At 39.0% G+C, this 26,149-nt stretch overlaps 1 protein-coding gene across 3 annotated transcripts in view; it reads right to left on the bottom strand.

Moving 5' to 3' along the window:
• The window catches only part of lars2 (leucyl-tRNA synthetase 2, mitochondrial), a 127,570-nt gene that overhangs the window by 34,439 nt on the left and 66,982 nt on the right, over nucleotides 1-26,149 (bottom strand). For all 3 annotated transcript variants that reach the window (XR_015510125.1, XM_087284874.1, NM_001105701.1), the window contains 5 exon segments: nucleotides 17,354-17,461; nucleotides 14,238-14,397; nucleotides 13,774-13,878; nucleotides 12,352-12,467; nucleotides 10,085-10,368 (listed from right to left, as the gene is read on the bottom strand). Coding sequence is in view for 2 of the 3 variants with exons in the window: in XM_087284874.1 (XP_087141000.1) it covers nucleotides 10,085-10,368; nucleotides 12,352-12,467; nucleotides 13,774-13,878; nucleotides 14,238-14,397; nucleotides 17,354-17,461 (773 nt within the window). In the remaining variant the exon portion in view is untranslated.

Below are 26,149 nucleotides of genomic sequence, written 5' to 3'. Positions count from 1 at the left end.
AGGTCGAGTTGTTTCTAAACGTAACACATGAATAACTGCACAATGGCGCCTAAAACAAACAATAGTGCAAACAACGCTCCCATTTGTGTCCGTGTTGTTGTTTACATTGAAGGCTGGTCTGCTGTCTTCCGGTAGCGTTAAAGCCATGTGTTATAGTCATGTGATAGGAGCTTGACCAATAAGGGAAGGATAGGCAATGAAACAAAAGCCCCAATCAGGTAGCGAATCTCAGCAGCCCCGCCTCCGTTTTCAGATGTCTCCGTTTCAGTGTTGCCAGACGTACGATAATATTGTATTTGTACGATAATTTCGACCTCTGTACGATGTACAATCAATAATGAGAAAAATCCTATAATGTACAATAATTTCAGAATTTTATGGCATTTAATAGTAACTTCGTTAGAATCTTCGGGCTTCTTTACTTATTGATCTAGCTGCATCTTTTCTGTGCTGTCTGTGAGGAGTAGGTGGAGTTAGGCACGTTTTCTATATCTCATCTTACTTTGCCTCTTCTCAGCCAATCAACGTGGAGAATGGCTCTCTCTCACGAGTTAACACTCCTGCTGCGCGTGCCCGTGGTTAGGTCAGTAGTTTTCAGTTTGAGGTCGATCTTTTAAGCAATAATGTTAAAACAATTCGTGCTGTAAAGGAAGGTGAGCAGGACGAGTTTTCAAGTTTTCCCCTGATGTTCTCGTTTTTCCCCATTTAAATGCGTCTTGTGAACGTGTTTTTTTCCAAAGTTAGTCTAATTAAAACAAAGCATGCACACCTCTGAGTGTGCACTGCTTTCAAGCCAACCAGCACTATTTTGCAGTCCATTACGGCACCCAATTTGTACGGAAAATAAATCCCTCAACATCTGGCAACATGCAACATTCAATGACAGCAACTCAGAGGTGGAGTTTGAACCTTCCCACTAAGGTACCTAGTTTTTTTTTTATGTATTGTGGTCATTTGCACGTTGTGTCAAAACGTTATGTGTCTAGATAATAGCTGTATACTCTCAGTTTGACTCATGTACGATAATTTTCCTCCAAATACAATAATTTTGAGGTTCTGGTACGATACTTTGACATTTCCAATCTGGCAACACTGCTCCGTTTTCCACATCCACACAGAGACGGAGCAGCAGCATTTTAGAATGAAAACATTATTCTAACAATCTCCAGCATTTTCAAAACGTTCAGTTTTCGACACTCGAAAACTCCGGCGTAGTGTGGACGGATGGCATAACCGTAGCAAAACTTATGCATTTTCAAACTAAAATGCATTAGTGTAAACGGGGCCTTAGATAAGCAGGCTGTGTGCATGCAAGCGATACTCTTATTTAAATATGTCTAATGATAATACCATGTAGGCACATTTATACATGCAGTTTTAAAACAGATGCATTTCCCACGTAAAACACGATCCAAAAGGCACGTAGGTCTATATACAGATGTGTTTTTGCATATTTATTTGTTTATAATATATAGCGTGGGTTATAATTTAATTTAATTTATAATTTAAGAGACTGAAGCTCTGCACAAGACTTTTGGCCAGCGGAGAAATTAGAATGGTCGTGCCCAACTGAGTCTGGTTCTCTCAAGGTTTTTTTTCTTCACTCCCATCAGGTGAAGTTTTTTTTCCCTCTCCGCTGTCGCCACTGCCTCGCATGGTTCAGGATTGGTTGTGCTACGCATCGATGAATTTGCTCTTCAGTGTTTGAACTCTCAGTAATGACTTTAAATCACACTGAACTGAGCTAAACTGAACTGAACTTAAACACTAAAAACTGAACTACCCTGATCCAGTTACTATGACCATTTATGTGAAGCTGCTTTGACACAATCTACATTGTAAAAGCGCTACACAAATAAAGCTGAATTGAATTGAATAATTTAATAAACAGAGAGATTACCCCTGTCATGGACCATATTTCTAAAATTAAGCTTATAAAGTTGTGTATATCGGGGTGGGGCTGGCGTCACAGGCGAGCGCCCTGAAGGCAGTGTAGTCTGTTTATAGCCTAATGTTAGCTTTTCAGTTCTTGCGTTTGCATTTAAGATCCAAAAGTGCTCAAAGTTGTATTCTGGTGTGAGGATTATCCGGCTGGACAAGACGTGTAAGTGTAATGAACAGTGTTTGAACACAGAGCTCATTATTCACAATCTTCGAAAAGCCTATAAGAAAATCCTATAAGGGTTTTATTGAGGGAACCAATTTTATGCTAGCAGTCGATTAGCCTATAAGGTGACATCATAGTTCCTCCACTCTATTGTCCACTGCTAAAAACTGTAAAAATATGACGTGACCTCTAACAAAGCTCATTGAGCCCCCTTGTGGGCCGGGACCCCCCTGTTGGGAACCACTGGTCTAGATTATTATTATGATCAGTGCTTTATGTCTTCAGTTGTTAATTAAGGAGGTTAAGATCTGCATTAACCCCATCTTCACTGTAGTTTTCAGACTCACTGATGCTCCTGTCAGTGTGCACAATCAGTCCAGCCCACACACAAAAATCGCAGCTTTTTTGTGTAATACAGGCATAAATAAATAATGGGCTAATGTATCTGTGGCGTCTGAGCACCTCATTATGGCTCATATGTGGGTTATAATGCACCTGGCTTTCACAGAATTAACCTGCTACACCTTCGGCCTGTTGCTAGGCAACGATGAAGCGCTTGGCACGGCTGGTATAATAGGCAGGATTGTGTGATTATTCGAGACGGACTGGACTCTCTCAGACTGGACACACACTTATTCAGGACTGAATCTGCTCAAGTTTGTGTTGGTCAGGGGCCTGTTAATTACTTTCTTTTGATGCATGTGATTGGCTTAATGTTGTCTACTGAGACTCGTTAGACGAAGTGTGAGTGTACTATGAAACTGACTGATGGACCGGGCAGAGCGTGCTTCACTTTTGGGTGTTCACTTTGACATTCCCAGATAAACACAATTGAGCAATTCCATGCAAATGTCAACCCTGCCATGGAGAAAATGAAGATTTCACCAAAATAGCCAAACCAAAAAGGTAAAAAAAAAAAACACATGAATGACGCCGTTACAAAATTCATAACATTAATGGCTTCATCACAATCATGTTTATGACAGATTTATGACAGTTTTGATGTCTTGGTACTGTCAAGTTCATTCATTCATTTTCTTGTCGGCTTAGTCCCTTTATTAATTTGGGGTTGCCACAGCGGAATGAACTACTAACTTATCCAGCATGGTTTTACGCAGCGGATGCCCTTCCAGCCACAATCCATTTCTGGGAAACACCCATACACACTCATACACTACGGTCAATTCAGCCTACCCAATACACCTGTACCGCATGTCTTTGGACTGTGGGGGAAACCCATGCGAACGCAGGGAGAACATGCAAACTCCACACAGAAACACCAACTGACCCAGCCAACCCAAGCTCATTCTGGAAACGTAGCCCCGTGGACGTTTCTGGAGACCGCGATTTACATGGCCGGAGGTAAGTAAGGCCGCGTTTAGTTTTTTTCGAGTGAACGCTGCAGGGCGGTGTGGCGCTGCTCCGCTCCTCCTCTTTGCGCTCGCCGGCCGACGGCTCGCCTCCGAGTGGAGGGCTTTCCCGATGCAACCAATTTGTCCGCTTAGCTCACAGCATTGTCATCTTTGCATTTAAAAAGTCAACACCGAGCCTATGACTGTTGTTATAAGCATGCCTAAAATCTCACTTCACATTGAATTGAAATGTCATGATTATAAATGATTATGAAGGTTTCAAGACAGTCTTATGAACTTCTCTTATATGTATATTTTCACATTTGGGAGTACTGTCACTTTAAGATTCCATTATTCCAGTAGCACAGTCACTGACAAAGTATCTGTGCAAAAATAGTTAGCAGTGCACCAGTTGCAACTTAACGCCTATTCCATCACAAGCAGACTACGCTGTAACTGAAGCACAGCTGGTGCGTCTGACCCAGAAAACCACAGTCATTCTGCAGAACAGATTCTCCCAATGAGTCCGAGATGAAAAAAGTCTTTCCTTTCTATACAGCAATCGTTCATGCACTTAATCAGCACTAAAACCCCACCTGCGAGATCTTTCTTGAGCTCAGATTTCAATTAAATGTCTAACAACGAAGACAATAAATCTCCCGGCTCTAGAGATGACTGCTGTCCTCAAGGACGAGGCCGATACAGGAATCTCTCGCTTCATCTATCTTTCTCTCATTTCAGAAACTGAGGTCTCAGCAGACAAGAGATGATCCTATCTGTTTTTCCAACCCAAGCGCATTCTGAAAACGTAGTCCCGCGGACGTTTCTGGAGACCGCGATTTACGTGGCCGGAGGTACGTATGGCTGCATTGAATTTTTTTTAACCGAACATTACGGGGCTCGCCGGCTGACTGCTCACCTCCTTGAAGAGGGCTTTCCCGCCGCAACCAGTTTGTCCGGTTAGCTTGTGTACGCCGGCAGAGCGGAGAACCGGAGGGAAGCCGACCGCGACGACTGGGTTCAAGTCCGGGGATGAACGGTTTCAGAAACCAGGTAAGACAAAAACAGAATCCAAAACATAAAGTGAACGAGTTCATAACAGGGTAAGAATGTGGTGAAATCCGAAAACGTAGTCAAAATCAGACGAGGGCTTTTCTTTTTCTGGACGGCTTTTGTAAATCGTTGCTTGGGTTTAGGGAGGGAAGCAAGCGGGCGGGCCGCCGGGTCAATCGGTAAAACCGGTTGGGTTTAGGGAAAGAGGAGGGTGGGTCTGCCAATTGGCCGGTCGCCCAGTCAATCATTCAATCAGTCGGACAGACAGTCGCTCAACTGCAGCCTCCGGCAGCTTTACGCAAGAATAGCGATGGCTCGAAGGGCACTCGCGAGAGGCAATCATTATTATTATGCATACTAATATTTGCTTTAATAAAAACAAGTTTAGATTTGTCCAGCTGTGGGGTTTTGGAGACGTCTGCATCACCATTTGGGGCATAAGAACAGAAAGTGTGTTCGGATATAACTCAAGTTTTCTGATTACACTTAAGTAGTATTGTTATTAATTAGTTTGCTGGAAATTAGAGCTGAATTTAAAAATAGTTTTGAACAAATCTTTGTGCTTAACAAACTAAATTAAATATGTCACCTAATAGATGTGTTCAGTGGAGTGAGTTTCCAACGTTTCCTCCATCAAAGTAAAGGAGTAAAGAGTGAAGGTAAAGAGAAAGTAAAGAGGCTGAATGGAGGAGGCTCGTTCTTTATCCTCACGCTGCAGATGCACTGTTGAAATGTTTTCTCGCTAGTGAAGTGTTCAGTTTTTACACTTACAAAGTCCGTCATGTTAATAGCAAATGCTCCATGGCGCGACAAAACTGACTCTTAAAGAGAACGGGAGATGAGACACTGATTGGTTTAACGCATGTTATGCTCAAAACACACCCAGAACTCATTAAGAAAATAAGCACAGCACAGTCAGACCATGCACTGGGGCGCAGAGTGAACTTTTCCAAACTTAAAATAGCCAAAGTGGATTCAGACACGCCCTTAATGCTTTTGCGCCATGCGCTTTAGACTTTGCGAATAGATCATTAAAATAGAGCCCTTAATATTATTACCTATACATTATTTTATTTCAAACAACTAAAATATCAAAAGTCCACAGAGCAGAGATTGACGTCCTATAATGCAATTTACAACCATAAATAAACTGAAAACATTTGTGAATCTTCAAATACAGAAACTGTTAATTACCAGATGTTTTTTTACAGTTTTTTACAGGGAAAATTTACAGGGGGGCTAATAATTCAACTGTATATGCATCTATTGCAGGAGACTTCATGAACACAACTAGGATCCTTAAAAATAACATTATAGCAGCACAAACTTAAACTTTCAGAAACACAGATTTAGGTCCATGAGTAATGCATCTGATCTGCTGCAACACACTCCTGCCCTCATTTCCACAGCTGCTGCAATAACTCAACACTGGCTGAACAACACACCTGTGACTCCAAGACAAATATCCAGCAAATGAGTTTCATTGAATCAGCTCTTCAAATACACAAAGGAGAACAAAACACACCTTATGCTGGAGCGTTGACCATGACTCATAATTATAGACAGCAATTGACAGACAGTGTTTTATTTATGCCACTTTTAGTTGGGGGGCAGTTCACATATCACATTTAAGTATGCATGGAAATCTCGCACACGGAAAAGTCTAGATGGGATACAGCTCAGCTGAGAATACTTTTCGAAACGGTACAACAATAATTTATTTTATTCAACTTTTTTAAACGTAGAATAAACGTATTCTACGTTTATAACAGTTACTAAATTAGTCGAATGCTTTGATTATAGATCTGAGCATTCTCACATTAACACCTATCAAACAAAACTCAATGAGAGATTCATTTGCTGCTCTTCGCTAAATAACTATAGTAACTTTAATCATTAAGGCTGATTTATACTTCTGCGTCAAACGCCGGCGTATGCTACGGCGCTGACGCATAGCCCTTCGCCGCGGCCGTCACTGACGTGCACCTCTCAATAAATGTAACTACACGTCGCAACGACGCGTAGCGCAAGCTCTGTGATTGGTCGGCTTGGTAGCGCTGACGAGTCTGGGCGGGACCGAGAGCCGCGCGAATGGCGCAAGCCTGATGGAGCGATTGTTTACAAGTGTGGAGTCCTGTGAAGGAGCTCCGGATGGAAAGTTTTGTTTTGTGTTTACCTCATAGTTACATTTGTTGCACGTCCGCCGGTTCCTGCCTCAAAATGAGCGAGTTTGAGCCACTTGTACATCCCGGAAGTGTTCAGGAAAAGCAAAAAAGCAGCGAAGAAATTCGACACAGAGGAACATTTACACCTCACTGCCAACTAGCGTTTCGGAAGTGTTAATGCAGACCAACAGAGACAGCGTGCAGAAGTATAAATGCACAGCCACGCGCGTTGGCTGCGGCGTGGGTTACGCCGGTCACCTGACGCAGAAGTATAAACCAGGCTTTATGCAAATACAATTAAAAGTGAAATAGATTTTATAGCTTTATTTAATTTCTGGATAGGCCATTGATTTTAATAGGCTAAACCTTTTTTTTTTATTGTCAATATTTTCTAAAGTTTGCTATGTATTCTATCATGTGAAGCTATTTGTTGTCCCATATTTTTTTACAACCTAACATTGACAGATTGCTAATCAATAAATAGCTAAAGCGCTATCAGTTTTAACGTTAGCTAATGTTATGGAAGGGCATAGATGTTATGGAAAATAGTAATAGTAATGTAACTACCCCCCTCATTCCTTCCTCAAGCAAATGTGTAAATATTAGATCTATTCAGCAATTGTCACCGACTCGGTCCCAGTCACTCCCCTCGCTGGCCAGCACAGGTCACCATCCCCGGACTTTTAAGCATTACATCATCCATCTATACTGATTGTGCACACCTGAACTGAATCCAGTCAACGACCCACGCTCCCTATATAAGCCACACTCAAACACCAGTTCATTGCGAAGTCTTGTTTAGCCCCGGCCAGCATTACTGAGCGTTCTTTCCTGCCTGATCTTCTGTGTATTACCCCGGACTGTTTCTGACTCTGAGTTGTCTTCTGCCTGCCCACGACTCTTGCTTTATACACGGACTCTGAACCTCGCTGTCTGCCCTCGACCCAAGCCTGTTTAAAGGATTCTGAACCACGCCGCCTGCCATTGATCTATGCCTGGTATATCACTCTGTGTCAGTCAGCCGCCAGCCCCACGACCATTATTGATTACTGTTGATGTGTGTTCACACTTTAGTGCGTATTGGATGTTTGTGTTTGACTGTGTCTAATAAATATACTGCAAAATGGATCCCTCCGTGTCAGTCTCCTCGTTACAGCAATGACGTTAATGGCATTGGCATATTTATCTGACGTTTTCCCAGCTTGTAGTAGTCGATCAAAAAGCGATTTAGTTTCTTATGACTATACACCAGCAGTGGAATTTACTGCGATGTGACGGGGCTTGATCATAATCAAGGGGCTTGATCAAAGGTTGATCATATTCTCTTCTAAAAAGAAAGAAAAGTATCTTTTTCAACAACAAAAAAATGATGACAGTTACAGCCAGCATCCCACAAGAAGCACTTCGAGCCTCTTTTTGTGCATATCAAATCGCAAATCCAAAAAGCCGCACACCATCTATTTTTGACTGCTTTGAATGGAGACATTTTTTACCCATTTTTCCATATTAAAATATTATGGTGGGTCTTGAGACTGAATTACTTGCCTAGGTGAGTCCCGGAATAAAAAGTTTGGGAATCCCTGACCTAAAGTAAAGTGTTACAAATGCATATTTCAGGGCACACCTGACTTTAATTTAGCACCTCAGTTGCTATTATTTCTGTATAAACTAACAAATATCCTCGTTACATCAGCCATGCTGCTTTTTAGATCGTCCACAAAACCCCCATAATTGTGAATCTCATGTTTGAGACGTAAGCCTTCTCATTCGTGAGTCTGGATTTTGGTGAAAGTGTCATCATGTTTCAGCAGATCTGCTTAGAGAGAGTTTATTAATACCCTTCTTCACCTCCTCCAGGGGAAAAAACCTCTTAAAGTCTGAACTCAGATCAGTGTTGATGAGATCAGAGATGATCAGTTCTGCTGGACTCTCACATTATTCCACATGACAGAGCGCAAGAACAAAGATTCAGATAATGGAAGAAAATGACTCCAATTACAACGGCAGCAGATGAAACTCTTATCAAACACTTGTTATTTTCCTCAGAGTTCGACCAAGAGACCAAACCTGTCTGACCTCTGAATGTGAGAAGAAATTTCCTCTGAGACGAGCTCTACTGACGCGATGCTCAAACAGATTCAGATTGCGCAGAGATATTTATTCCCCAATCAGCAATAGACTACTGAATTTACTGAAGAAAAATAAGTGCAAGTGGCTTAGCTAACAAATTAACTTCTATAGTTGATATAATATAATATAATATAATATAATATAATATAATATAATATAATATAATATAATATAATATAATGATAAAATAACAAATTATATAATAAATTAAAATATAATATAATAAATTATAAAATAAAATAATATAATAAATTATAATAGAATGAATAATAAAATAATAAATTATAAAATATTAAATTATAATATAATATAATATAATATAATAATTAAATTATTTAAATATATAAAAATATTTTAAAATAAACATTAAAGTTATGTTCTGTTCAATTAAATTTTATTTCAATATTTTATTTTAATCAATTAATTAAACTAATTAATACTTAAATGTAATTAATATAATAAAACTTTTGTTAAATAAATAAAACATGCTAAATTTAAATTAAATTAAACAAAATAAATAAAACATTTTAAAATAAAATAAAATATAATAAAACTGTCAAAATTAAATTACATTAAAGTTTATTTGATTTTTATTTTATTTAAATGTAATAAAATAAACTGTTAAAATAGTAAAATAAAATAAAATAAAATAAAATAAAACAAAACTTACTGTCTAAATTACCAACACCTCTCACAAGTGGCAAGTCGTTTTTTGTAATTAGATGTAAAGACAATGAAACGGATACTTAAATACATCCAGTTGAAGTCAGAATTATTGTATTCTTTTTAAAATATTTTCCAAATGATGTTTAGCAGAGCAAGAAAATTTTCAGAGTATGTCTGATAATATTTTTCTTCATGAGAAAGTCTTATTTGTTTTATTTCGGCTAGAATAAAAGCAGTTCTTAATTTTTTTAAACCATTTTAAGGTCAAAATTATTAGCCCCTTGAAGCTATATTTTTTTCATAGTCTACAGAACAAACCATCGTTATACAATAATAATTACCCTAACCTGCCTAGTTAACTTAATTAACCTAGTTAAGCCTTTAAATGTCACTTTAAGCTGTATAGAAGTGTCTTGAAGAATATTATTCACTGTCATCATGACAAAGATAAATAAATCAGTTATTAGAGATGAGTTGTTAAAATATTATAAATAAAATGTATAAATGTTCATGTTTTTTTATAAAAATACTAAAATATTTCAAAGATCTAAAAGTATCATAACAGTTTTGTTAAAAGGGTCCATAGGGAAAGAGTGCAGTTTGACGCTCACCTCGGACACTGGCAGTTCAGCCAATCCTCCGCAGTCTTTAAAGGCGACGCCCCCTTGCCAGTGAGTGCAGGTATTTTAGGCAGTGTGACGGGCAGCTCGTCCTCTGGAACCGCCACTGGCCCGCACGAACCGCAATGCACTATGGGAATGGGTGTGCCCCAGTAGCGCTGCCTGGAGATCAGCCAATCACGCAACTTTGCACTAGTCAGGTGACCTCCGACATTCATCTGCCGGGCCTTCTGGGTTACAGAGTTGAACGCTTCTTCACGGCTCTGACCTGTGAACTACAGCAGAGGAGATGATCAGGTGAACCGGCCTGTCCCATGATGATTACAAGATTAGTTTGGAATTGACCAAACCAAACGAGCATCAGGCTTTTTTTTATGTTGTTGGTACAATGATGCTGATCATCAATTTTCTCTACCTATTATGCCTCTTTTTACAAAATTCACCACAAATAATGTTTGATCACTCTCTGAAACTGACCCTTTCAGGCTTTGAGCCTAATTGAGGCGTTTTGGTGACTGTCTCTTTAAATTCAAATGAGATTGTGCTTTTTTTAGAAGAGGGCGGAGCTAGAAATGCCTGTGTGTCAGCATAGTGGCAGATTCACAAACAAGACTGACGTCTTATGCTAATGAGGGAGAGATGGTGACTAGTGGGCGGGGCTTTCCCCCTCTGATGACAAGTACAAAGGGAGAATGTCAATCAAAGTGTTAATGCAGACTGTTTATATCAAGTCTAATTATAAAAAAATAAAATGAATACATTTTAGCATTCACAGCTGGCTATATTCATAGACTGCTGCCACACAACCCCTTATAAAAGTGATTTTGCCTAATAGATACCCTTTAAAGGTCCTGTGAAATTAAATTAACATTTTTAGATGTTATTATCAGTTTGATGACAGAATTTGCATTTAGAAGATGATATAAAACTGAAACTTAACTAATAGCCAGCTAATCCAGCTTCATGGTACAGGCCCTTGTTTAGCCATGCAGCATAAAATAAGGTTGAGTGGTTAAAGTAAAGCTATATTCATGGCACCTAAAACCCAGAATTGGTGCAAGCTTAACTGAAACTTAACTGAGGTGAGTTTCTGAAAACCATCGTTAGCCAACACTAAGGTTGCAAGTTCCATCGTTACAAACATAGTTTGTTGATTTGGTGTTTCCCAAATCCATCGTTTCAATGAACATTGGCAAACTAGTACGCTTGCAACTACACCTCTGGAGCTGTAGTTAGAAACATAGTTCCTGGCTGTGTTCTATTCCCAGTTATATGCCCTATGCCCCATTAGTTTAGAACATTCTAACATTAAAACCTAAAATTATTAATGTCCTTTTGAACGCAGCTGTGGCTCATGACGAAAGCTGTAGGCATCCTTTACAGTCTATGTAGGTGACCTATTATTTAGAAGCAAAATTCATGTTACGTCTCCAAAGCTTGTGAAAACAAAAAAACACAGCAAACGTTAATGCTTTTAATTTATAGTAGGTTATTTATTAAGTATCTATACTGAATAAGACATACGTCTGCTGGTTAGAACATTTCTGCAGTGGTTTACATGTGTCAAATTGTAAAAGTAGACTTTTCAAAAAACAAACAATATCCTACTTAATAATAATAATAATAATGATAATAATAATCATCATCATCAATATTGTTAATATTATTATTAAAGTAGTATTTTTTTCATTTACTAATAAATAATGAATTTCAAATTTCATTCCTTAATAAATTGCCTCATTATTTATTTATATAGATGATTTATATATGATATTAGAATATGTGTTCGCTTTTGTAAGTGATTTTATGTTGTATAATAGAATATGTAATGTTCTCAATAATATCTGTAAAGGAAACACAGACTCTATAAGTGCTGTTTACATATATTTCAGTTAATCTGGCAAGCGAGTGCACGTTTTTACCAAGACTAATAATGGATTTGTGTAAAACAATATAATTTGCACAAAGAAATGATGGGGTTCTTCTGTACAGAAGTAGTTACTCCACCCTGTTTAGAGCATCATTACAGGTGTTTTACATTCTAGCTAACGACGTTCAAACGATGAATCTGCGACACAGAGAAACTACAGGTTTTGGGAAACACTCGTCACTACATCAATCTTTTCCCAAACGATGCATCATACTACGATAGTTCTGCCACGAGTTATGTCGTTGTTTGGCAAACGCACCCTTGGCTAGCTAGCTAGCTAATCCGGCCTCATAGTACAGGCACTGGTTATCTGTGTGTGTGAATTTACCTCATCTGAGTTTATGAGAGTGTGTGTGCCATCAGCTTCAGTCTTCAGAACGCTGCTCCAGCTCAAACCAAGAGACTGAGCCACCGCTGCTTCCTCCTCACTGCTGTCTGGGATCCCTGTCATAATCAAGGCAAAAAACAGCTCTTTTACAATATAATATTTTGCAAGAACGGTAGATAAAGCGACAGAAAGAACAATAGAAGGATGGATGGATGGCTGGATAGATGGATGGATGGATGGATGGATATAGAAAGAACCATGGATGGATGGATGGATGGATGGATGGATGGATGGATATAGAAAGAACCATGGATGGATGGATGGATGGATGGATGGATGGATGGATGGATGGATGGATGGATGGATGGATATAGAAAGAACCATGGATGGATGGATGGATGGATGGATGGATGGATGGATGGATGGATGGATGGATGGATGGATGGATGGATGGATGGATGGATGGATGGATGGATGGATGGATGGATGGATAGATAGATAGATAGATAGATAGATAGATAGATAGATAGATAGATAGATAGATAGATAGATAGATAGATAGATAGAACCATGGATGGATGGATGGATGGATGGATGGATGGATGGATGGATGGATGGATATAGAAAGAACCATGGATGGATGGATGGATGGATGGATGGATAGATAGAAAGAACCATGGATGGATGGATGAATTGATGGATGGATGGATGGATGGATGGATGGATGGATGGATGGATGGATGGATGGATGGATGGATGGATGGATGGATGGATGGATGGATGGATGGATGGATGGATAGATAGATAGATAGATAGATAGATAGATAGATAGATAGATAGATAGATAGATAGATAGATAGATAGATAGATAGATAGATAGATAGATAGATAGAACCATGGATGGATGGATGGATGGATGGATGGATGGATGGATGGATGGATATAGAAAGAACCATGGATGGATGGATGGATGGATGGATGGATGGATGGATAGATAGAAAGAACCATGGATGGATGGATGAATGGATGGATGGATGGATGGATGGATGGATGGATGGATGGATGGATGGATGGATGGATGGATGGATGGATGGATGGATGGATGGATGGATGGATGGATAGATAGATAGATAGATAGATAGATAGATAGATAGATAGATAGATAGATAGATAGATAGATAGATAGATAGATAGATAGATAGATAGATAGATAGATAGATAGATAAAAAGTTAAAAACCTGTAACCATTGACTTCCATAGTAGGAAAATCAGAAACAATGGAAGTCAATGGTTACAGGTTTTTAACATTCTTCAAAATATCTTCTTTTGTGCTGAACAGAAGGAAGGTTTGAAACGAGTAAAGAGTGGTTAGTTCATATTTCTGTGTGAACTACCCCTTTTAAAGCATGATCATCCTCTCACCTATGACTGTGTCCAGATGTCCGCTGAACTGGCTCTTGGCAGAAATGACCACGGGCAGCTCTCGGCCGGTCAGCAGGTTAAGCGCAGTGACCTCGGTCAGACTGTCTGCACACATGGGTCAAAGGTCAATCAATCAGAGCCACACTGCTCTGACAACTGAGCTATCAGGAACACACAGCTACAAGTTAGGGCTGCACGGCAGTGGAAAACACTGACATTGCCATATTTCAATTTTGATCTCAACCACTCTCACTGGCAGAGCTGTAAGGAAAAACTAAATGATATTGGCTGTTTCTTTAAAAGGGGGAGGGGCTACACAATGCCCCGCCCTCTCTTCATGTTTCAGTTGAGATTACGTCAAACACCTAATCAAAGTGCACATTTCAAAGCACTTCACAAGACATTTAAACACCATACACACAGCAATGACTGCTTTTTTCAGTGTGTGTCTGTGTTTTGTTCACCTCTGCCGGGTCTCAGGGCTCGAAGCAGAGCACTTTTGAGGGCACTGGATCCATGCAGCAGTCGGTGAGAGGGCAGGATTGAGACATAAGCGGCTCCGAACACAGTTTCTGGAGAAGAAGAGTACGCAGACAACACCTCGCCTGTGTCACGACCGTCCACCTGATGAACACAAGCCAAGACGAAATAAACACGGTAAGCAGACTAGAGCGAAGAAACACCAACTTCCACATCAGACAGAAAGCAGGAGTTGGCACACAGCCAAACTCTGATGAAAGTAGCATTATTGAAAGCACTCTGACAATTAGCATTGGGAGGGGACCTATTATGCTCCTTTTTACAAGATGTAAAATAAGTCTCTGATGTCCCTCGAGTGTTTCAGCTCAAAATACTACACTAATAAGGCCTTGAGACAGGAATCATATAATGGCCCGTTTCAAAAGGGTACCAAAAACGAGAAAGGGTACCAAAAGGTGAAGCTACACGCACAGCCGAACGCTGATTGGTTACAGAGATATGTCACGAGCTCGTGGAGCTAGACAGAATGTAAACAAAGGATCTAATACATGTTCTAATACACAGCCGAAAGATTACATAGATATACTATATGCATAAAATAACGAGCCATGGTTGACCCGAGCTCAAACAAACCGTGTCGTCATCTTGATGAACAGACACAAAGCTAAGAAGAACAAAATCTGCCGTGTCCTGTTGTTGCTTTACGAGCCCGTCTAAAAGTGTGAGGGGTATTCGCTTTCTTCCGGGAGCTCGCGATCGCGTCTGTATTTGATATAACGAACTTCTTGAGCTGATAATAATAACATGCGCGTGATTATTGAAGTGTCTCCGTCATCTGATCCATTCAGAAAGAAAAGGAAAACACATGGAGCAAAAGTGTTTTAGCAACCTGAATCATGAACAAACTGCCATGTTTATCTTCGCCTTTTGGACTATTATGAACTGGGAATGACAAAATGACTCTCTAACAGAGCTTACATGTGCTGCTGAAGATTACACACACAGATGAGAGACTGTGGGCTATATTGCGCGTGTTTTTGAACTCAAATAAGGACTAAATGTCTGCTGTGTGTAGTGTTTCTGTAATTAATAATATATCAGAGACTGTAAGGGGCTGTATGTGTTCATATATGTTGCATTTATATATTTATTTTATATAATACAGATGTTACAGTAGGCTATTTCGCACTGTAATTGATCTGCAGTTATAAACAAATCATGTTCATAGAAAAGTTAGTAATAAACATTTATAAACAAGTGTTAATGTGTATAAAGCATCTGTTCTGTGAGAAGTGCTTCTCATATGATATGTAAACGACCCGTACAGCTTTACTGTAGACATTTATTCGAGCGAGCATCACGTCTACTTAAACTTTATGTTGTACACCACGCCCACCAAAAGGGTGCCCTTTGTTTTGGAAACACAAGCCTGATAAAGGTGACCCATAACGACCCCAACCGTACCGCACTGTGCCAGTCAGTGGAAACGAGCCATTTGTCCATATTTTCACATTTTGGTTTAAATATTATTTAAAATTTTTAGTAGTCGTTCACTTGTAAATACACTTTTAAAAAACTATACAATATAAAACTGGGAGTATGGGGTAGAGGTCTGCATTCCCAAAGCTGTACCACGGAACACGACCAGATTTCTTGCGGCGCAGGAATAATTTTCTGAATAAAGTGCGGGAGCGGTCGGTAGAGATGCGCGGATGGCGGTTACAGCCGCGGAATCCGCAGATAAACCGCGGATCGGGTGGATGACGTGACGAAAAATAATATTTTAATTAAATTCGGGCGGGTGGCGGGCGGTTGTACTGTTTTTGTACACATAGCTGGCACACCAACGAAAAAGCCTAGGACTGACTTCACAGAATGAAAAGAGGAATCGGATACACTAATTCTGGATGAAGTACAGAAGTCTTCATCTACAAACTTCCGTATAGACGGATCAGCAGAGGAAAATCTACTTTCCTATTGGGAGAAACAAGGCAGTCATTCCCACGTCTACAGCACCTTGCCAAGAGAATTCTAAGCATTCCAGCAACAAGTGCTGCGAGCGAGCGCTCCTTCAGCGCAGCAGGGCGCATTAGAGGCCAGACGCTCTCGTCTGAATGTTGAAATGATGTGTCAAAATGCGTTTTCTAGGCTACAATAATAATAAAAAAATTTAGGCTATTTATTTATTTTTGTCCCTGTGCGCCAATTGGAGACGGAGTTCACTGCTGATATTCTGAGAGCTTTATAGGGGTGCTTCTCATTTCTTATTTGTGTATCCTCGTTTCCTTTCCTTGCTTTCTTTCCTCGTCTTTCCACCCCTATAGGATGCGAGGGAAGGACGCAAGGGAAACTCAAGGACCGACCGAGGAATCGAATCAAGTGAAAAGACACGTCCTCTAGTTTAGCGTCACTTCAAAGCGTCAATTAATGCTGGATTTGACTTGCACGTTTGGATTAACTGCATGTCATTAAAGTCATTCTCTTTTTTCTAATAATCAATAAAGAAACATTCATTTAATAATAAAAAGGAATAAGCCATTCAAATAAAGAGCTCAGTCAGCAGATGACGGGCGGGTGCGGTTTTAAAATTTGGTCAAAAATGTTAGTGCAGATGGATGGTGGACGGATGATGAGTTTTGTGATGCGGTTGCGGATGAAATAATAGCCCATCCGCGCATCTCTAGCGGTCGGTAGCTGGTTTATTTTGAATGGGAGCGGGCGGTCTAACAATATCGCTCCCGACTCCCGAGTGAATGAGCACGCGTATGTATGTATACTCTCCATAACTCAATGCACTACATATCTAACTAACTACTATCTAACATTGAAGGGCAAAACGCGGGGTATGCTGAGATGGAGAGCAAAAACAACATTTGGGTGAATTTCATATTTTCAAAATTTGAGCAATACGATTTTTTTTTACATTTGGATTGTATTATTCATTACTCAACATCAAATTAAAAATTGCACATTTCAAAGCACTTGAGGATGAATAAATCATGGGGTTATTTTCGTCATTTAATTAATTATTTTCATTATCGGGAGAGCTGTTGCTTTAAATACAGGCCTGAAATCCTGTCTGGCATGAAGCATTCAGTACCTTCAGTGTGTGGTTGAAAAAGCAGCCCGAACAGTCGCCGATCCAGTTGGCCTGCATGCTTTTGACTCCATACCATTCAGGGAGATCCGCCAAAGCATCCAGAAGAGGCTGCAAGACAGGATCTCTGTATTAATAACTCAAACAAGCTAGACAGATAGATAAGTACATGTACAGACTTGAATTATTAGTCCCCCTGTATATTTGTTCCCCTGATTTTTGTTTCACAGAAAGATTTTTTTTTAACATAGTTTTAAACATAAGAGTTTGAGAGCATTTGAGTTTGGCTATGTTTTGGATCATTGTCTTGCTCAAATGCTTTCATCTTCATCCTCCTGCTAACCTCTTGAACCCAAGTGCTATTTTGGGATTTCCGCCTGGATTTTGCCTACCTAAATCCACATGCAGAGGTGTAAATGCAAATATTTGGCATCATTTTAAAGAAAACTCTTTGAATTTTCATAAGACACTATTGAAAGTGTTTAAAATAACTGTATATGTGGTCTGTGTTATAATAAACACCTAAAAAAGAGGCGCTTTTTGTCATTTTTTTTTTTTATAAACTCAAATGTGAAAGTGTACCTTTTATGTTCTGTGTGGTCTAGCGTGCTGTAATTAATTTTGGTTGTTCCTGCACATGTCTGTAATCATAGCAAAAAAAGAAAAATGTCTCCACCATAATCTATGCAAAAGTTATTGTGCTCCAACTGATGAGAGGTGCTGTACAAGCCACAGGGAGCGATCATTGTGTTCATATTTCACTATTCTTTTGTTTAATCAAACATAATTCACTGTGTTTGGACCACATCAGACATATAAAAGGATTACTTATGCACATCACCTCAAAAACAGAGGAGAATGACCCTGAAGCACACAGCATAAGGTAAGAGATGACAGCTGTCTGTGCAATCTGGGGCTGCTTATTGATCATAAATGTATTGTTTTCACTTCTGCGCCATGGAAACACAGCAATTCATTCGACAACTGTTTGATATGTGAATATAATTCAGTAAAAAGAATGCTAGAACCGTATGAGCACCGGCAAGAGCTTTTATCTGAGCTATAACTTGTACATGTGTCATATATGAACCATATGAAAAATATGAAAATGAACCAATGTTCAATACCCAGCTTAAATACACAAAATACTGTGTATTTAAGTGTAAATAACTTTTGTACAGTAGAATAAAAACAAAAGTGATGCATATGTGCATAAAATATAGATTCTACACTTTCAAACGAATTTATATTCTGGTGCAATGCTAGCCCTTTAAATCTTAAAGCGAGAGTCGATGACGTCACAGACCCCGTACCGGGTCGGCGGAGTTTGAGAGGCTAATGTAGATGTTGGACTGAAGCAGCTGATGTTAATTTACAGCTGATATTAATTTGAAAAACTACTGGGAGATTTCATCTGCTGACTGGGCTTTCACTGCCAGAATACACCTCCCTTTCTTCATGTGTTCAATACTTTTTTTCCTGCGTCATTTCATTACACAGAACTTACTTTGTAAGCTAATTAGATTAGTTTTCTTTGCATATACGGATTTCCTTGGTTGTTACCAACATCTGGAGAAAATCTCAAGTCAACGTGATTTTTCAGGTTTTTTATTTGTAATAAATTTGCACCAATTTCCAAAACTCTTTGTTCACATTGTCATTATGGGGCATTGTGTGTAGAATGTTGAGGATATAAATAAATGTAATCCATTGTGAATGATCCTAACTATTATTAAATCACTGCTTCTAAATAATGTAAAACTTAATTAAGTAATGAAAATGAATCATTAAAGTATGAAAGCACGATACACATACACTATACATGCACCTTTAAGTCAAGAATAGAGCATGTGTAGCTGTATTTATAAACTGCTTACTAACATCTAATAATTTAAGAGTTAATGCTTATCAAATAATGAACTAACGATCTCCTAATGCTTTAAAAATGATTCATAGTGTGTAGTTATTATAGCGTTTATAGGTTTTTTGTGTGTGTGTGTGTACAGTGTGCTCTGCTGAAAAAGAAAAAAAAAGTCCAGAGGCAGAGATAGAAAGGATGAGGCGGACAACGGAAAAAGAGGAAGCTATGCATAATAACGAAGTTTCAGGCCAGAAAGGCTCAGCTGGGCTGCCGGATGCTGAAAGCACACATTATGTGAAAAGCCAACAGTTGGGTTTTGAGATCTGGCTCTCCTCTGTCACTAGCCATTAGCACTCACGCTCACAAGAGGCTCCGTCCGCTGAGCGCAAACAACAAATGCTGTTGGTTTCCTCAGCTCTGCAACTCATTAGCGCCCGCAGGAAGGACATTTCTCACTTACTGCAAGAGCGCAGAGATGAGTCGGTCTCATTTTAGAGCGCTCTAATCAGGGTATTCAGATCTTCAGCTCATTTGAGGATGGGAAATGAGTTCCGTTCGAGAGTTTTCTGACACGCGTTAAAGGTCATTGGTGTCTTTCTGTCAGTCTGATGTGCAGGGTGACCCGTGTTTAAGCCTGAAAATTGGCTTCTTGAAGTGTTGGAAAGAAAAAACTCTAGAGAAATATTGTGTGTTAAGTCGTGTGTCAATCATCGTTTTTTTTTTTTAGCATTCTGGTCTTGCTGACAGATTTTCGATAGGTAAGCAGTGCCATCATAAAGAAGCAACAGTCATCTTCTGGAATTAATTTCCAGCAAGAGGCTGTATTATTATCTATTTGATGAATTTATTTTATTAATTAGGCTATTGCTGAATAGTGACTAACAGTTTACAATAAACATTTATAACATCAATAAACATTTAACCAAATCAGTATACTGCTACCAACCAAATTGTACATCAACAATTCTGTAACCAGGGATGTGACACTGACAACAGAGGTGAGCATCCACATGCAGGTTCATTAGAATGGTCAGGCAAGCAATGGTCAACACAGGGGCAAACAGATGTAAACGGGCAGCCAAGAATCGTAGTCAAAATAACAGGCAGATGGTCACAAGGCAGGCAGCAATCAGGATAAAACAAATAAACAAGGCGAGGATCAAAAACAGGGAAGAACAAGACAAAGGAAAGTTTCAGTGTCACTAAAAACAGTGTGTAATCAGTCATGATCTGGAACCGGTTGTGTGTGTGTGTTGTATGACTGGGTGTTGTAGTCCATAACAAGGCGGATTTGTAGTTCATGTGAATGTAAGAGTGTTTACCAGCGATCTCAGGTAGTAGATCGCTGGTGATGGAGACAAAAACAAACAAATCGGTAACACTTCAGATTAAAAATCCATTAGTTAATGATATTTTGTCACGAGATGGAGAATCGCAAAACACAAAAATCCATGAGCAGCAATTTATTTTTACAAAAACAAAGGAGTCTCCCAATCTTGCACGGAAACTTCAAGCAGGATACAAAAATCTAGAAATGAATCCAGCGGAAGAACTGACAAAAAACCCCAAAAAATAAGCAGGGTGGGAATGCTGACAAAAACAATCAAGAACCCAAAATTCAGCAAATACTAAACTGGGTATAAGTGCTAACAAAAACAAACAAGAATCCAAGAATAAGCAAATACAAAACTAGATCACCAAACAAACACACCAGACATGAGGGACAAACAAAATCCTAAGGCAACTAAAACACAGGACAAAAGGGTATACAAGACAGGGCTAAATTAACAAACAAGAAACAGCTTTAACCTAATACAATCAGAAGTGCAAAGGATAATAGGAAATGAAGTTAAACTACAAAACAAAATAGTGCCCTCATCCGTTCAAAAGAGGCAACTGCAACAGGTGACAACATTTAATGTATTTACTAACATCAACTAAGTATGAACAATCATACATAATTTATTGATCAGTTCAACAATGACTAATGCTTTATTAAAATTCAATGTTGCGTTTGTTAACATGAGTTAATGCACTGTGAGTTAACACAAACTAACAATATTTAACTTCAATAACTAACTAACATTAACAAAGACGAATAAATACGGTGATGCATAAGATTAGCTGAGGGAGCTTTATTTTAAACGTGTTACATTTACATATACACACACATACAGTACTGTGCAAAACTTTTCTGAAATAATGAGCTGATTTATTATCAAGCGTCTTTCAGCATTTTTAAGAGTTCTCCCTTAGATTTAGTATCTTCTATCTTTCTTTTTCTCTCCAGGTGAATCTCATATACAGCCTATAATACACTGCCTATACATACTGAATAATGTTCAGGTCTGGACTCTGTGCAGGCCATATTATGATTGTCTTAGTTTTATCAGTCAAATATGATCCCATTACATTAGCAGTGTGTTTGGGATCATTGTCCTGCTGAAAAACAAAACTTTTACAAATGAGCTGCTTTCTAGTAGGAATTACATGACGAATTAAAGCTTGTCTGTATTTTTCAGCATTCACAATGCCATCAATTCAGGCAATACTGAATACAACAGCTCAGAAATGCAGATCAAACCAAGACGGAAACTCCAGTGTTTTCCATTCATCCATCTTTCTCAAACTCTTTCTTTCATATCAAACAATTAGACCCAAAAAAATCCAACTAGACCCTGTACTTTCGGTTTGTATTTTATTATCGAGAATGAGAACTAATATATATTGTAATTTTAATTAAGACTGTTTTTTAATAACTATTTTTTAGTTTGTTTTTTTTCACTTTTAAGTGAGATAGGACAGTGGAGGTTACGGTCACACTTTATATTTATGGTCCGTTAGTTAAATTTAAGTTACATTACATCTACATACCAACTAATTCTCATTAGATTATAAGTAGACTGTTAGGTTGGGGTTAGTGCAAGTTGACATGTGCTTGCAAAGCTTCCTAGTCAGTTAAATGTGTGTTGAAGGAGTCAAGTGGACCATCAAAATAAAGTGTTACCGAGGTTACAAACAGGACAGTATTGGGTGCAGAGGGAGGGAAAGGGTCGGCAAAGGACCAAGAGCTGGGAATCGAAATTGGGTCGCCGTGAGCACCATGGAGCTATATTTCGACGCGCTTAACCACTAGGCTATTGACACCCAATGTAATGTCCATATACCCTCATTTAACAACAAATGTAACTGGGGGGCTAGGTCTTTTGCACAGTTCTGTATATAAATAATATCTAAAATGTTTATTAAATATAAAGTTTACAAAACAATTTACAAGAGATGCTTCTTAATAATAATCTAAGTGGCTTCACGGTGACACAGAGGGTAGCACGATCGTGTCACAGCAAGAAGGTCGCCGATTCGAGACTCGGCTGGGTCAGTTGGCAGTTCTGTGTGGAGTTTGCATGTTCTCGCGATGTGTGGGTTCTGCTGCGTAAAACATATGCTGGAATAGTTGGCGGTTCATTACGCAGTGGTGACCTCTGAAAAATAAGGGACTTAGCTGAAGCAATATGAATGACTGAACGAATAACTTTGTTATTTAAGATGAGCGCTAGGGGGCAGTATGACCCCAACAACTTGTGTTCCTTTTCACAGTAATGACATTAATAGTGATGGTGAGCATGATGACTAAATCATTACTTCTGTGCAGTTCTTGGTAAAACATCAAATAATCACCACAATACAAATTAATGCTGTCTACAGTTTGTAATCTTGTACATTTCACATCTATTTCCAACAACTTTTCTGGCGTGGTCAGTTTGCTCAGTAGCTTACATTGTACGTACGCAGTACTGTCGCCTCACTACACTGAGCACTCACAGCAAGAAGGTCGCTGGTTCGAGTCCTGGTTGGGTCAGTTGGCATTTCTGTGTGAAGTTCGCATGTTCTCCCTGTGTTGGCGTGGGTTTCCTCCGGGTGCTCCGGTGTTCCCCAAAGTGTAAACACATGCGCTATAGGGGAATTAAATGAACTAAATTGTCCGTCGTGTATGTGTGTGAACGAGTGTGTATGGATGTTTCCCATACACAGCTGGAAGGGCATCCGTTATGTAAAACATATGCTGGAGTAGTTGGCGGTTCATTCCGCTGTGGCGACCCCAGATTAATAAAGGGACTAAGCCGAAAAGAAAATGAATGAATGACTAATAATCCAGGTTGCAGCCAACATTAAAGCCACAGATATAATGACATAAAAATGTTGCTCAAAGATGTGTTTGCTTTGCTTCCTCACAGGCTGTAAAGCAGGAGAGGGTTTATATCAGCCAAACATGCAGGCCTGCCAGCAGCGAGTCTGCAAACACGCTCAGATCTGACTTGGACACACTGTGAGGTGGAAAAGGCGAACAAAACGCTCACGGAGCCAAGAACGCCACAAGAGCCAAACCAAAGGCTTCATCTCTATTCAAAGCTGGCCACATTCACCAATAAAACACGCTTCAGCAAGGATACAGAGAACACTTTCTGAAAGCATATATCGAGTCTCCATGGCAACACTCAAGCGGATTAAACTGGGGAAAATGTGTTGGAGAGATAGAACAGTCTGCATGTGTGACTGCATGTTCAAGGCTGAACCACAGAGAGAAAGAGCTGATGAAAATATCAAACTCACCGCCATCAGGCTAGGGAATTGTGGGAAAATGCCAGGGTGATGCTATATGGTTGCTAAGGCGATCTGGGATGTATTTCCCAAACAATGACGTAACTCGCGGCTGAACTATCCTAGTACGATGCATCATTTGGGAAAAGAATGGTGACGAGTGTTTCCCACAACCTGTAGTTTCTCTATCGCAGATTCATCGCTTGAACCACGTTAGTTAAAGCGTAAAGCGCCAGAATTTCTTTACAGAATTCTTTACAGCATTTTTTTTTACAGAATTTCTTTGTGCAAATTATATTGTTTTACACGCATACAAATAACAAAAGAACCAATGTTAGCTTTGTAAAAAACGTGCACTCCCTTTCCATATTAATTAAAATAAATGCAAAAGGCACATATAGAGCCTGTGTTTCCATTACAGATATTATTGAGAACTTTACATATTATATTCTACAACATAAAATCACTTAACATATATTTTAATATCATATATAAATCATATTAATAAACAAACAAAGAGGCTATTTATTAAGAAATGAAAGTTAATATTTATTATTTATCAGGAAATGAAGAAAATCCAACTTTAATAATAATATTAATAAAGATGATTATTATTAAGTAGGATATTGTTTATTTATTTACATTTTTTTTAAAGTCTACTTTTACAATTTGACACTTGTAAACCACTACAGAAATGTTCTAACCAGCAGGCCCATGTCATATACAGTACAAATACTTAATAAATAGCCTACTCTAAATTAAAAACATTAACATACTCTTGTTTTTGCTTTCACAAGCTTTGGAGACGTAACATAAATTCCGATTTATATAATAGGTCACCTATAGCTTTTGTCATGAGCCACGTCTTTGTTCAAAATGACATCAATGTTTTCAAAGTGCACTGTGAAGGGAGCACAATTGTCAACATGAAGATCGCTAAAACTGAACTGTAAAAATACTTTGTAAGCAAATTACACCAAAGAGAGATGACCCTAATGCTTTTTTATTTTTAATAATTCCAAGTTTAAATGTCGGAATGTTCTAAATCAGGGGTTCCCAAACTTTTCAGCCCGCGACCCCAAAAATATTCATATCAGTGGCTCGCGACCCCCATTTTTCAAGGTGGTTGTACTGCAAATATGTAAACGTTGCAGACACAACTATAGGCAAATATAAACATGAGCTTATTGACAACACAAAAATGCAACAGTCTATTAGCCATATAATGTTTTTTAAAGTCATTTATGGATTTAATTACATTTTGCTTTTAAAATTAAAGGCTGAAGGCTGATTGTTATTTTTATGTTGTTGTTTCTTTAATGCAACTATTAACTATATTCTGTCGGTTATGAATAAAATATGGTAATTCTAATAGTTTAATAAAATTTATTTGAGTTTTGGATATCACCAAGCGACCCCTTGTCATAGTCCCGCGAACCCCCAGGGGGTCCCGACCTCCACTTTGAGAACCACTATTCTAAATGATAAGGTAATAGGGGGGATAACTGGGAATAGAACACAGCCAGGAACTATGTTTCTAACTACAGCTCCAGAGGTGTAGTCGCAAGTGCACAAGTTTGCGAATGTTTGTTGGAACTATGGATTTGGGAAACGGCAAATCAACAAACTGTTTGTAACCACACAACTTGTATCCTTAAGACTACACACCGGTGGTGCTTATCGTTTGCGTTTATTGTCAGCCTTTTACGAGACGTTCAAACCCAATTGATTTACACTGGCGTCAAGCAGAAGAGTATGCAAAATCTCTCCTTGACGTTAGGTGGCACTACACAATTTAAAGCTTCAGACAACTACTTGTAACACAGAAGAAGACAGAAAGTTGACACGATTGTTGTTATGGATGGTTTGCGCTCACATTGACAGTTTTGCGCTTGAGCGCCTCCGAGTGCCATTTACTGTAACTTCAGGAGCTCCGTGCACATGAACAAAAGTCCCAATCTGATTGGTGGAGAAGGTTTTGATGTGGCGTGTCTGAACAAAACAATGAGCAATGAGGCGTTTTTAAAAATAATTACGCTCTTACGCCTGTTGTTTTATGCGCTGCTGTGCACAATCACATTGACGCCCTTAATTTAGTCACGAGGCGTTAAACGTCGACGAAAAACGCCTCAAAAAACATCCCGGTGTGCAAAGGTCTTTAATTGGCTAACCATGGTTTTGGGAAACGCACCCCTGGTGGTTGCATACTATATCATCTAGTAAATTGGCATCCCAAATAATCGGTGATGGATAAAGAACACAAATTAGGCACTAAAAATGCATGCAGTAATCTTGTTTTTGCTTTGAAATAAGATTTTTTTTTGCTTACCCCATTAGCA

Source organism: Danio rerio, chromosome 16 (assembly GCF_052040795.2).
Source record: "Danio rerio strain M-AB ecotype USA chromosome 16, GRCz13ab, whole genome shotgun sequence".
Classification (NCBI taxonomy): Eukaryota; Metazoa; Chordata; class Actinopteri; order Cypriniformes; family Danionidae; genus Danio; species Danio rerio.
The sequence above is the reverse complement of the archived record's forward strand: the minus strand, read 5'-3'. Positions and strand labels throughout refer to the sequence as shown.